The 13,080-nt window shown below is 41.0% G+C and overlaps 2 protein-coding genes across 3 annotated transcripts; one reads left to right on the forward strand and one right to left on the reverse strand.

The window, feature by feature from the left end:
* Window positions 1-1,124: 1,124 nt before the first annotated feature.
* On the reverse strand, window positions 1,125-9,639 carry tubgcp4 (tubulin gamma complex component 4). Of its 2 annotated transcripts, none has more exons than XM_088371464.1 (17): window positions 9,510-9,639; window positions 7,991-8,119; window positions 6,550-6,672; window positions 6,412-6,465; window positions 6,268-6,324; window positions 4,871-4,950; window positions 4,503-4,704; window positions 4,262-4,427; window positions 4,054-4,178; window positions 3,779-3,829; window positions 3,548-3,653; window positions 3,009-3,116; window positions 2,416-2,554; window positions 2,147-2,324; window positions 1,776-1,910; window positions 1,576-1,692; window positions 1,125-1,498 (listed from the first exon to the last, which is right to left on the reverse strand). In XM_088371464.1, exons 1-17 carry the CDS (start codon window positions 9,537-9,539, stop codon window positions 1,355-1,357), a joined length of 1,944 nt encoding a protein of 647 aa, XP_088227590.1. In that variant the 5' UTR covers window positions 9,540-9,639; the 3' UTR covers window positions 1,125-1,354. The 2 variants fall into 2 exon arrangements, with proteins under 2 accessions (XP_088227590.1, XP_088227589.1); XM_088371463.1 differs by lacking the exon at window positions 9,510-9,639 and adding an exon at window positions 9,085-9,451.
* Window positions 9,477-13,080, forward strand: cdkn2aip (CDKN2A interacting protein). Its single transcript, XM_088371465.1, has 4 exons — window positions 9,477-9,590; window positions 9,902-10,148; window positions 10,230-10,336; window positions 11,922-13,080. Exons 2-4 carry the CDS (start codon window positions 9,904-9,906, stop codon window positions 12,479-12,481), a joined length of 912 nt encoding a protein of 303 aa, XP_088227591.1. The 5' UTR covers window positions 9,477-9,590; window positions 9,902-9,903; the 3' UTR covers window positions 12,482-13,080.

Here is a 13,080-nt window from a genome sequence, read left to right on the forward strand (position 1 = left end):
ACACCCCTTCTTCGGATGTCTCGAAGGCATATCGTAGCAATAGTGAAAAAAAGATGCCAAAGAGAGTTGGGGCAAGGACGCAGCCTTGCTTTACCCCACTTGTAATTGGGAAGGGTTCAGATTTTAATCCATTGCACTGTACAGCACCTTTCATATCCTTGTGAAAGGAGACAATCAGTCTCAGCAATTTAGGAGGACAGCCAATTCTGTGCAGGAGTGTGAACAGACCCGTTCTACTGACCAAATCAAAGGCTTTCGTTAGGTCTATGAAGGCGATGTACAGTGGTCGCTGTTGCTCACGACACTTCTCTTGCAGTTGCCTTAATGAGATCATGTCGATGGTGGATCTCCCTGTTCTAAAGCCACACTGGGATTCTGGATAAATCCGTTCAGCCAGTGGATAGAGTCTGTTTAGTATAACTCGGGCAAATGTCTTTCCCACGACAGAGAGTAGGGATATTCCGCGATAGTTGTTGCAAACACTTCTATCGCCTTTGTTCTTGTATAGCGTGATGATCTTGGCATCTCGCATGTCTTGAGGGACGTTTCCTTCATCCCAGCACTGTAAGAGTAGCTTGTGGAGATGCACGAGGAGGCTGGTTTGTTTGGCTGCTTTGATGACCTCTGGGGGGATGCCATAATTTCCTGGGACTTTACCGCTGGATAGGGAATCGACAGCCTTATACAGCTCCTGAATAGTGGGCGGTTCATCAAGCTCTTCCATGACAGGTAGTGGTGTTATGCCTTCCACAGCATTTACTGTGACTTCAGTTTCCCTCGTTAAAAGCTCTTGGTAATGCTCAGCCCATCTCTCCATTTGTTTATACAGTTTATACAAAAGGAAAGCCTTCAGTCTGTTGGTTCGAGTGCTCAAACGATGGAAACAAGTTTTCTTGATGAACTGGTTGCATTGAGCCATGCACATAAATAAGATTTATAAGCCGCCTCCAAAGCAAAAAATTTTGCCACTTGAAATTTAAGTATCAATGTTTTTAAATACACCGTTGTAAACAAACACTCTGGTTTTCTCAAACACTAAAAACTAAATAATAGACAATAGCAACAACACTGTCTTTGCTTATAACAAGTAGGTAACTTTTTGAAAGAAAAATCCGAAACAGCCATCTTGTTGGATGTGTTTTTTTTTTTTTACACAGGCAGTCAGTCCTGCCTCACTGACATTAATTTTCACCAAAGAACATGTCATCACCTTTATCCCTCAAACAGCTTTTGTGACATAAGCAATAATCAGGCATGTTTTTGTTTTAGCTCTCAGCCTTGCAAACTGTTGTTAAACAAAGATATGGTCACAGTTTCGTTTTGGAAGTTATATGGTGAGACTGAAGTGTGAGGTTCACCTTCCCAGGGTGCCTCCGGCCTGGGTGTAATACTTGTTGTAGTCCAGTCGCAGAAGTAGCTGAGCAAGATCTGAGTTGATCTGATGATTCCGCACGCTTGACAGGATTATGAACAGTAGTGACGACTGACGTCTGAAGCCCTGAAAATAAAGACGGAATGTGAGGCAAACATATGTTCTCTCTTCTGTAAAAACAATGGCAAGACTAATAAGCCCACCTTGACTAGAATGTCCAACTGAGCGGTTCCCCTCTCATCCAGCGATGCCACACTCTGACTAACCAAAGAGCAGAAATTGTGACACAACTCCAGGATCTCATTGAGGCAGTGGAAAACCTGAAAGCAGGAACATTAGAGGCTTGGATTTGTCTCACAGGTTCTATTTCAGTAACTATTCAAGGCAAAGTTTGATTCCATACAGGCTTCAGGAGGATGAAGGACTGGGCGAGCAGGTTGCTAAGGAAATGGTCATGGGCTAGTCTAATACTCTCAAAATCTCTGGTGGAGTTGATCTGTTGAAGCAGCTGAGAGAACTGGGATTCCAACACGTCCACCTGAAGACATAAAAGCAGCTTGTGTTAGTCCGACTGATATTGGGATACTCAATGTCTTCTGGGAAAAAAAAGAAATCACACCGATAACCTTATATGTATTAATTGCAGCTCTTTCACCATGGCTCACCATGTGAACCATCAAGAAACCTCTCATATAAACCTTTGCTTAATGTTTGGCTGGATGGCATAATTTCCCCCATCGTTGTGGGGATAATACCACAGTCAGTCGCTGTTACCTGCAAGTAGTACTGCAAGTTATCAATCAGGAAAGCCATGTGGTTACGTAGCCTCCACTTGATAGCGTCTGTCTGGCTGGACTTGAGGTGTTTCCTCTGCATCTGCAAAGCCCAGCAGTGTTGGAGCTGGGACTGCACCCGCCGCACACTCACCAGGTACCTGAACACCACGTTGTATCTAACCATAAGTTGACAGAGAGAACACAATGCTCACCATATAGAAGCCTACTGCATTTTAGGATGGGAAAGAGAAAAATATTAGTACTAACTTCTCCAAAACAGCAGGAGTGAAGAGGATGTGCAGCGGCCACTGAACCTTGTAGATGAGGCCGAGAGCAGCCCACCCAGTGGGAGGCACTTCGCGGGGAGAGATATCTTGTGGAGGAGTGGTTCCAGAGCCCACCATGTCTAAAAAAAAAAAAAAAAAAATAACGGAGAGAACAGAACCAGACAAATGAGCAGTCTTTTTGTGACTATGCCAGTTACATTTCTTTGGATGGTGCTACCCCATTTTGCAGACTAAGTCACAAAAACCAAGCCCAACAACATTGAAGCTCAGGACTCACCCCCGAAATCCTCATTCCTTAATTAAGAATGTGTTTGGAAATACTTTTTAGAAGTGATTTTATTTTACTGTGACATTTCTTTGACTTTTTGTAGCATGGAAAATACAATGATAATGACAATCAAAACCAATCATTCAATCACTGATTTATCCCAAAAAAGTCAAATTAAATAAGCATCCAGTGACATTTAAATGGCCTAACATAAAATAATCTTTGTATTTGCTTGAAATGAATCTCAGTCATCTAAATGTATGTAGCCTATATTTCAACATTGCTGTGGTTCACAGCCAGCTGACCTTTGCTATCTTTGCCTTGGTAGTCAACAGTGAGGTGCAGCAAAGGCAGCAAATTGTCATCATCCAGCAACACCTTATGAGCCGCTTGCTGGAAGGCCACATTCACATCTGGGGAAAACATACAACATAAAACATGAAGCAATGAAAATGCATCACCTTTCCCAAAAACATCCATTTTACATATTGAGTTATTACGCAAGCATAAAAGCTCCTACTATGGCACGGTCGAATATTTAATCACTCACTACTAAGTAATCAATTTCAGTCTCTAAGATTGGGAACTTTAAGGCAGTCACGTCAAAAGCTACTATAGATCAACAGGATGGAAAGTAGGAGTGTTGTATAGAGAGAGGTGCATTGTCTGAATGGAAGTGTTGCAGCGCATCAGACAGAAGAAAGTGAAGCAGACTATCTTGGGCTCCTCATGGTTTTAAACTTCAGCCTGGTAGAAATGAATTGCAAGACGGGTGTTTTGTTTCACTCCACCATAAAGGGGAAGGAAAGGCTCAGAAAGAAGCACAAAGCTTGACGTGATTTACCATGCTCCGTGACGGCTGTCGGTGGGGTCTTCAACATGTGCTGCGCGAGGTCAATAAAAACCTGGTAGAGCTCACCACGACCCAGCAAGTAGAAGTCCTTGATAATCTGAACGTAGAAGACAGTAAGAGGAGACACTGTTTGTGTACGTATAGTTTTAACATAGAATAAAGATCGAGATGTATTCATCAACCCCAATTTGCTATAAAAAGAAATGTGAAAGTAGATCATACCTTGAGCTGCTCAATGAGCTCTGACTCCTCCACCATCAGTGTCCAAAGATGCTGAAAAGCAAGCCAAAGTGCAAATTTTGCATTATTATGAAAGACCTACACTACTCGTAAAGTAAGGTTTTGGGTGAAATTTGAGAATAAAATAAAAAAGGAGGAACATAATTTGACCTTCTCTAAATCACGAATCAATGAAATGAAATCATGAAACACACACCAAATCAGAAAAGCCTTATGTTTTTTTGAGCAGTGTGTATTATAATCCGAGACTAGTTTACCTCAGCCACTGTGCTTCTGATGCGATCTATTAAATTTTCAAAATCAGGAAGGCTGAAAAGAGGCTGTTGCTTAAGTCGGTGCAAATCAGCAGCAAATGTGTCCTCCTGGTGCTTCAAAATGGAGCCTAAAACAATCACACAGTTATATTCACACCAAGCCAAATGGAAATATGCTCACAAGAGTGAGCATTTAGGTACAATACGGTACCTGCCCTAGAGGGACTGTGGTTATGGTTTTCAAACATCTGCACCGATTCTCCAACAAAAAGGATCTTCTCGGCCACTCGTATTGGAATGTAAGAAGGCAACATCTCCGCTCGCAGGGAGAACTGCTGCAGGGACGGAGCCAGCATGTTCTCCTCCTCGATCAGCCTCTGCCAAGCCACGCACAACGGCGGCATTAAGCAATCGTTGGGAATCCCGAGTTCGAAGTCAATGGCGCTTCTTACCAGGTCTTGAAGTTCTCTCAGCTGTTTGCCGCTTAAGCCTCCCAGCCCGAGATCCTCCTCATCCTCCTCCTGGTTGGCGGAAGCCCCTCCGGCACTTGGACCCTGTTTCACGAAAAACTCCTCACTTTGGTCGAGCAGCAATCCGTGCAGCATCCAGGCGGCGAGCTGCTTGTACATTACACCATGGCACACGGCAAGGATCCTAAAGAACGGCGCACAACACACATACATACTGATGTTTTTTTCTGAATATATTTCAAAATGAAAACACACAACAAAAGGCCAGTATCGCAAACGTTTTGCGCATAGCGTATGACACCTGCAATGACATAATGGTCCAATGAAACAATGCAAAGGGAATAACTTACTTTTCTAATGCCATGCGGACAGGAGGAAGCCCCCCACAACTGTGCTTGTATACCGTTTCCAGGATTTGGCAGCCATGGATCTGAAGCGGAGGAGACATCTGCTTCAATGCTTGTCAGCACAGACACCTCTTTAATACTTCCTACTGGAGGTGCAACGATTTATCGACAACTAATTGATTAACAATTTGCTCAATAAATATGTTTCATTTAAAATAGTCCATATCTCCAGTATGTGTCAATATTCCTTGATTTCTGTAGCCCTCAATGAAAGCAGACTGATAACCCGAGTTAACAAATTTTTACGCTTTTTTTAAGCGATGCATGTCAACTTTTTTTGTGATGATTCTGAATCTGCTCTCGTTTTTCCCCCTAGCACATCAGGTTTTCATAATGATATACTAACAATAGTATAGCTAATATAGTCAAATACAATATTCAGTAAAACCTATGAATTGTGTGAGGTTAAGCAACAGGTGAATTTTTCCCCTGAAAAAATATAACTGAATTGCACCACATTAAAATCCATTCTGAATACGTTTTTATAGGTCGAACTGAAAAACAAAGATAAAAAATCAAAGTCAAAGTCAGCTTTATTGTCAATTTCTCCACATGCCAAAGACACACAAAGAAACCGAAATGTCGTTCCCCCCTATCCCACGGAGACAAGACATGGCTCACAACAGACAAACAAGTAAACAAGTATAACAAAAGCGTGCTGAATAAATAATGAATAAATAACACAACAAATAAATAAATAAATAAATAAATAAGAGGAGCAAAAAAAAAGGAGCAAGTGCGCGTACAGCAGACATTCCCGAAAATAGCGCAACAGTGCCGCACGCTACGCAGAAGATATTTCGAAAATCTGATGTGCTAGGAAAAAGGTAAAGGCATGTTTTAAAATAGCATCCAAACATGAAAGTCATCTCTGATTACAATTTGTTGTTGGCCAGTGTTATCTCTCTTGGATTCAAATTTGAAAACATCTGCTTTTACTTTGAAATTCAACAGTTGGTATATTTGCTTATTTTCCAACATGTTACGATCCAAACCAATAACTGAACCATAATTTAATCTCTGTTTGTAACTTTTTTCATTTATCATTTTCGAATAATGGCATGATTTTGGAAAAAAAGGGATAGAAAATAAAAGATGTTTCATTTTCCACTCAATTCATCGACAGATGAATCAATTATCAAAATAATTGTTAGTTGCAGCCCTACTTCTTATTCATTTCTTCAAACATAATTATGGTCAACTTTAGTCTGCAGTTGATCTTATTAAGTGTGGTCATTCAATTAAATTCAGTGCGCTTGAATTTGTTTCAGCTCACATCCAAGTCTTTTGTTGTTTTTTTACACTATTGCAATTATTTTTGTCAAATAACCGGTCCTTACCTTTTGTGATTTAATTGTTTCGACCACCACCATCACCGAGGGAAAAAGCAACTGAAACTTTAGAAAGAGTACAAATGTAAAAACTGCTCAAACTTACCTTGGTCAATATTCTTTTGCATTATTCAAAGGGGATTACCAGCCTACCTGATCAAGTTTATAATTTACATGGGATATTGTCAGGTGGGGATCACCGAGGAACTGGAAATGACACGCACGCGCACACGCACAGCAACACACATTAATCTCCTGTGCTCTATACTCAGCTTTGTATTTTTCTTTTACCTCCTGTTCAAGGTCCAGTAGGGCTTGTCTGTATGGCTGCAACATTGAGTCCAAACCTGTGCAGAATGCACGCAGGTAAATGCCATGAAGTCCCATCTGGCTGGCCTGATTTGTGTGATGCTCCTACAAAGAAACAACGCGATGACTGATTGTGGCAACAAAACAATACAAATTATGACAGATGCGACAGTTAATTTTTCATTTCATTTTTATGTATCGCCTTCATTGATGTGCATTCTGATCAATAGACAAATCAAGTCCAACAAGCAAACACATATCTACACATCTATGCTTGAGAAGGAACAGGATGTAGAAAATCTTATAGTACCTGCCCCCTTTCACATAATGATCAGTCTTAATGGCTTCACAAGCATACAAACCAAACAAATTCATCCAACTATAATGAAAACAAACAAAAAACACCCAAAAAAGAAAGTGCAAAACTTCATGAAGAACACCTCGTGAGAAAATATATACAAAACCAGTCAAAAAAATAACTACATTAATCAGTACAAACTGAACACCTCACGAGATGATACAAAATATATACAAAACCAGACAAAAATTCACTAAATTAATAAATATAAAGCGAAATGTTGATACTCACGGCTGTCCGTATAATCTTATTGTTCTGTTTTTATAGATAAGATTTCAATTGGAATATATCTGTACAATACTTTATCTCATTGTAAAGAGAATTCCATAGTTAAACCACTGATATATACACATTTGTTTTAAACTTGTCCGTGAATAATGACACTTAAAGTGACCTTTTCTTCTATGCTCTTCATAATCTGCTTTACGAATAATCCTTATAGCTCTCTTCTGTAGTAGATACAATGCCTTTGTGTCACTCTTATATGTGTTACCCCACACTTCCACACAGTAGCTAATATAATACAATATACGCATTGCCTTGTAATCTAACACATATTTTATCTTATCTAATACAAAAATACTCTTAGACATCTTTTTTTTTTAAATTGAAAAAAAAGGTGTGTGCATTATCAATAGGGCATGGCATCTTTAGCCAATACTTTCAATCATATTACCTTGTTTGGACTAACACTCCCAAACGAGTCAAGTATTGCCTGCATGCATCCGATGACAAGATTGCTTTCAAACTTGCTCTAAAACTGGGGTCACCAATTTCGGTCCTCGGGGTCCGGCATGCTTCATATGTCTCCCTGGTGCAACACACCTAATGATCTGATAAGAGAGCAAGGTCTGTAGAAACTGGATAACATTAAAAACATGCAGGACACCGGACCCCGAGGACTAGAATTGGTGACCCCTGTCCTCAAATTTAGTGCCTCCAATGAAGGCGAGAATTCACTCTTCTGCTCTGAAAAACATGTTTTCAGACCCCACGCGTCCAACACCACATAAAAAAAATTAACCTTACAGGCAAAATACATTCAACTGGATATCTATTACTTACTTGTTGATGTACATGGCCAGTATGTTGCTCTATGAATTCCGTAAAGCGTATGTAATCCGATCCTAGTTTACAGAGCCGATTGAGGACACTGGTCTCACTAGGGTGAAGGAAAGGTAGGTCCTGGGACACCTGCATGTAAAAGTTTCACATACAATAGAAAATAGCTTCATTAGCTCATCAGGCTTTGGACATAGTGAAACTGCTGGTCAGAACTGATGATTAGCGATAGTTTTATTATCACCGATACTCAACATTTTGATAAATATCAGCATTGGTCTTGGCCAACAAGAGAGCAATGTAAAACTTAACTTCAGGCAATCATTTATTTAAAAATTCTGTTAACATTATAAAAATAAATTCTGCTGACACTGGGGACTTGTAGCTTTCATTTTTATTTGAATTTCAAGCAAAGATGAATGACATTTTATTATTTAACTTGGGAAATTTAAAACTTTGGTTATTGTGGAAAGCTGTAGGGAGTTATTTACTTATTCAGGTTTTCATTTCATTTTTTACGACATGCTGAAGTCATTGAGAGCCCCCTAAACTTTAGTGGTTTAAAACCAAGATGTTGTAGTTTCTAAAACAGTGGTTCTTAACATTGTTGGAGGTACCGAACCCCATCAGCTTCACCGAACGCTTCTTTAGCGAAAACCTTTATTGTATTTTTCAAATTCAAGACATAAATGTATGGTGTACAAAATGAGCCGTGCATGATCATCACCTTGTTCAAAGAACAAAACCAACACGATGCATGAACTCAAAATAAATGACCTGCAAATCAGCGTGACTTCTGCTGTTGCCTTTGCGAGACCAGTTCATAAATGCGTCATCACGAATTTACACAATAAATCAGGTGTTCAAACGTTCGCAGTGTAGGCTCTGTCGAACCCCTGATACCGACTCACCGAACCCCTAGGGTTCGATCGAACCCAGGTTAAGAACCACTGTTCTAAAATAAAAAATCCACATTTGGAAAATGAAAAAATAGACTCCCTTTACTGGGATTCACGAATGAATGATTGACCGTGTCAACTGATTATTTTGCAAATAAATGTCTAAAGGTTTTTAGCTTGGGTCGTGTTGTGCTTTACCTGCAAACCTGTTCGTTTATTGCAAGTGAAAATGGTCCCCGGGTATCCACTCAATGCCAACAACAATTCGTGAATCATCTTCCTTGAAATTATAAATGAAAATCCACAGCAGTGAAGTCTGCAACCGTCAAAACAAAACAAAAAACCACCGCCGGAACAGTCGCGGATTGATGACGCAACCTTCCCAAAGAAAGCTGGGACGGGATTGCAACTAGCTAGTATTTCATTTTTGTTTGAATTTGTTTGCACTCCATCAACTTTCTGGTAAATAGTGAGATTTTAATAGATTTAAGGTTTTAAGGTGTTTTAAGTCCGACAAAATGTCACTTTATGCCACAAATACTTCATCAAATCGATTAAACATACGGAAGCTATGCATCAACCAGTTGCTTTTTCTAGAGTCTATGGGAATTGTAGTTCTTTACCGGAAACGGAAGCTTCCTATCGTACGTCATCAGTCGGTCATGCAGTAGCTACTAGCAACAACTCGCAGCAGAAAAAGCTTGGTAATTCCATATAATAAGTTGAAAAGATGATGTTACCAAAGCCTTAATGTTACTAGACGTGTATAGGTCGTGATTCATGTCACTATCGCTAATGAGCACCGCTTATAATACTCAGCTTGTCATCATTGTGTAACGTTATCAGTTTACATGAGTCCAGAAGTTGTCTCAAATACATCAACGAATTAATCATTTAAAAGGTACGTAAGCAACAAAACGATCGTATTTGATGACAAGAACATATACTGTTCCCCCGCCTCGGTTTTAAGGAATCTCTTCCCATGTTTACGCCGTAGTGCTTTGTTAAATCGCAGGTATGGCGAAGGTGACGACGGACGACATAGTTTCGGAGTACCTGGCCCAGAACCGGGAGGTGGCCGAGTGGGTCGACACTTTGAGGGGCTACTGCGAAAACAACAAACAGTGGTTTGCCCGCAGAGAGTTCATCCTAAAAAACATGGACGCATACCCTTCAGTAAAACCAGGTGTCTCCAACGATAGTCTGGACAGGCTGCTGTCTCTCTCCATGGTTTGGGCTAACCATGTTTTCCTCGGGTGCAGGTAGGTTGGACACTCAATAACAGCACATTGACCAACTGGATTGCAAATAGGACGATAAATGTCGTCCCTCCCATTTCTAAGATACCCAGAGGCTGTCATGCTCAAGATTAAAGATATGGCTGAAGGAATAACTGTTCCAGATCGTCCAGTTCATACTACACGCAAGGAAAAGTTCAGTGCGCCATTGGGTAAGACAAAGACATTTTGCAGATGTTGAGTGTGGTGTGAGCTAGAAAGTGCTGTAGTTTTATTTTACAGTTAGTATTCTGTATAATTTTGACAGTGGAGATGGACATGCACAAAAAGAACACTTGTTGCTCAGCTGGTTTTAACCATTGAATACGTACGAGATGAAATTTGAAGTGATGGAACTGAGTTTGTTAGTGGAAGACAAGCAAACACATTACAACAAAGTCTGGCTCCGATAATTTTAGGGAAGTCAGCAACCACATAAATAATATTTTTGTTTCAGCCAATTTGATGTTTTAACATGCTTAATTGTCAGAGAAGTGTAAAAAGTTTTGAGTTCAATTCTTTTGGGAAACAGTGACAAGAACCACCCAAAGAGAGTATAACTCACGGGCAAGTCAATCCTCTCTTAACTAAAATATAATGATGTATTATGTCGACTCAAAACTGCCCCCACAGACGGAGTCATATAAAATAGGCTGCTATGTACTTAGTATTTGTATATAATGAGAGCTGGGAACACTAGGAGACTGACACACAGGACTGTCTCGCTTAATAAGACCCAAAATGGTTGTGGTCATTTCTAGTTATTCCCACGTTTTGTGTTTTATGGGCTGTTTTCTTCATGAACTTCACTGCCAGCCCAGTTAAAATGGATATTTGATGTCTATACCTATACCATCACCAGCTCAGTGGCCTAGTAGTAGAGTGTCCGCCCTGAGACTGGAAGGTTGTGGGTTCAAACCCCGGCCGGGTCATACTCAAAGACTATAAAAATGGGACCCATTGCCTCCCTGCTTGGCACTCAGCATTAAGGGTTGGAATTGGGGGGTTAGATCACCAAATGATTCCCGGGCGCGGCACCGCTGCTGCCCACTGCTCCCTTCGGGGATGGGTTAAATGCAGAGACAAATTTCACCGCACCCAGTTGTGTGTGTGACAATCATTGGGACTTTAACTTTTTAACTTTATCAATTGCAGTGAGTGAGTTAAAGGATATCAGCTTCTGTAGTAGGAAAAATGTTTATTGTCCATAAAATCAAAAGTATTGGGGCAATCAATCATTCTAATATTTTCAGAGGTAGAAGTGAGCATAAGTAGAGATGTCAGCTTAAATTTCAGTAATGATTGCAGTTTTCAGACATGAGGCGATGTCATGTTTGCTACGTTACATTTTTGAGACTCACCGTTGGGAGGACACGTATTACATGGGGGTTGGCAACTAAAGACCCATTTGAACCCGTTTCATAAAACTACGGGAGCAAAAACACAGATGGCTCGTTTCCAGTCAGCATGTCGGCCACACTTGCAGTATTACCCATAAAATCCACAATTTATATCTGTAAAACTGAGCAAAGGGTGTACCGTAAAACAGAACTAATGTTGTGTCTTTTAATTTACAGCCACATTAGCAAAGTCTGGTGGTACTATTGCAGCTTGTTTGTAAAATGGGACATAGTGTACTGTGATGTTTTCATCCTTTCTCTTCAAGCAGCGTTTCCATGTTTACACGCCCACACTTGAAGCTGCAGTCTGTTACCTCATTAAATGTTGTTCTTCTCTTTTCTTGCTCATCTGGTGAAGGAGCGCCCGACGAAAGCTGTGCCAAACGAGCCAGATACGCTCTTAATGAGCCCGACGGTCGACTGGCCGGGAGAACATCGGCACAATCTATGAGTCAGAAATCGGGGCCGTCCTCGCAGGCACCAGCGGAACACCAACCTTTCTTCAACCGCCTTTACAAGGCTGTGGCCTGGAAGTTGGTTTCGGCGGGCGGGTTCGGCCCCAACCTCGACCATTTTGAAATACTTTGTAGCTGTGTAGAGTCATGTAAGGAGACCTTGACGTGCGTCTTTGTGCCGCTGAAGGACATTGTAGGCTTGCCCACAGCTCGCACGCAGAAGGAAGGCCACGTGTGCGAAATTCGCTGTCAGACCGTATACATGGGCACAGGCTACGGGCGCGACGAACCCGCCGCCCGAGCCATGGCTTCCAAAGAGGCGCTGAAAGTTTTTCAAGGCAGAAAAGTGACAGTAAAGATCGCCAGACGGCGGTATAAAGGGAGGGATGTGGAGGATTTGTTGTTGCTGGATGAGCAGCCTCGGAGTCAGGGCTTCCCCCCCGCGCTCAGCTACCCTTTTTAGTACGACTGTGCGGGAGATGCGGACCGACTTAGGATTTTGAGGGCCTACTGTAATGACACATTGGCGTCTACTGGAGGGAGCACTGAAGAATGACACTTTGGTTTGTGGACCACAGCCTTGTGCACTTGATGCCAGTTCGAATCGCATCAACAGCGGCAAGTTTTGTTATGCACTTTTTCGAACCAGGCCATTCTCACCAGTTCACAGCCATCCTTTGTTCAAGTTACCAGGGAAAATAATTTGCCTTTGCCATCCTCACATTTGCGGCTTTACTTTCCAAACAGGCCAGCAACTAATATTTATGTTCAACTCTATTCTAAGGATTATGGCATTTTCTTTAAATTCAAGTTTTTTAAAATTTGAATACCATGCATTTCCTTGACCACTGTAACTTGTTTCCATTTGATTCTATTAAGTTAGGATGTGAATATTTGGGTAGGATCAATGCTGCTCTGCTTTGTGATTTGTGTTTGTTCAGTCAGGACCGACAATGAAATACAGGTTTGGAGTGAAATGATAATTCTTCTCACCTCTTTTTGTTACCCTAACTTTATTGCAGTGCTTAAAAGTTTTCATTTTGAATAAACGTTTTAAGTCAA

Source organism: Syngnathus floridae, chromosome 3, assembly GCF_059516105.1.
Source record: "Syngnathus floridae isolate MCC-2025c chromosome 3, RoL_Sflo_1.0, whole genome shotgun sequence".
NCBI lineage: Eukaryota > Metazoa > Chordata > Actinopteri > Syngnathiformes > Syngnathidae > Syngnathus > Syngnathus floridae.

Bases quoted from the DNA above. Each gene is read 5' to 3' on its own strand.
- tubgcp4 (XM_088371463.1), bottom strand. From the start codon at position 9,162: ATGATTCACGAATTGTTGTTGGCATTGAGTGGATACCCGGGGACCATT. The intron at 3,830-4,053 runs GTAAACTAGTCT...CTTGCTTTTCAG, and splicing joins TCAGAAGCACAGTGGCTGAG to CATCTTTGGACACTGATGGT. The intron at 3,654-3,778 runs GTATGATCTACT...TTCTACGTTCAG, and splicing joins AGCTCATTGAGCAGCTCAAG to ATTATCAAGGACTTCTACTT.
- cdkn2aip (XM_088371465.1), top strand. From the start codon at position 9,904: ATGGCGAAGGTGACGACGGACGACATAGTTTCGGAGTACCTGGCCCAG. The intron at 10,149-10,229 runs GTAGGTTGGACA...CCCATTTCTAAG, and splicing joins CATGTTTTCCTCGGGTGCAG to ATACCCAGAGGCTGTCATGC. The intron at 10,337-11,921 runs GTAAGACAAAGA...CATCTGGTGAAG, and splicing joins AAAGTTCAGTGCGCCATTGG to GAGCGCCCGACGAAAGCTGT.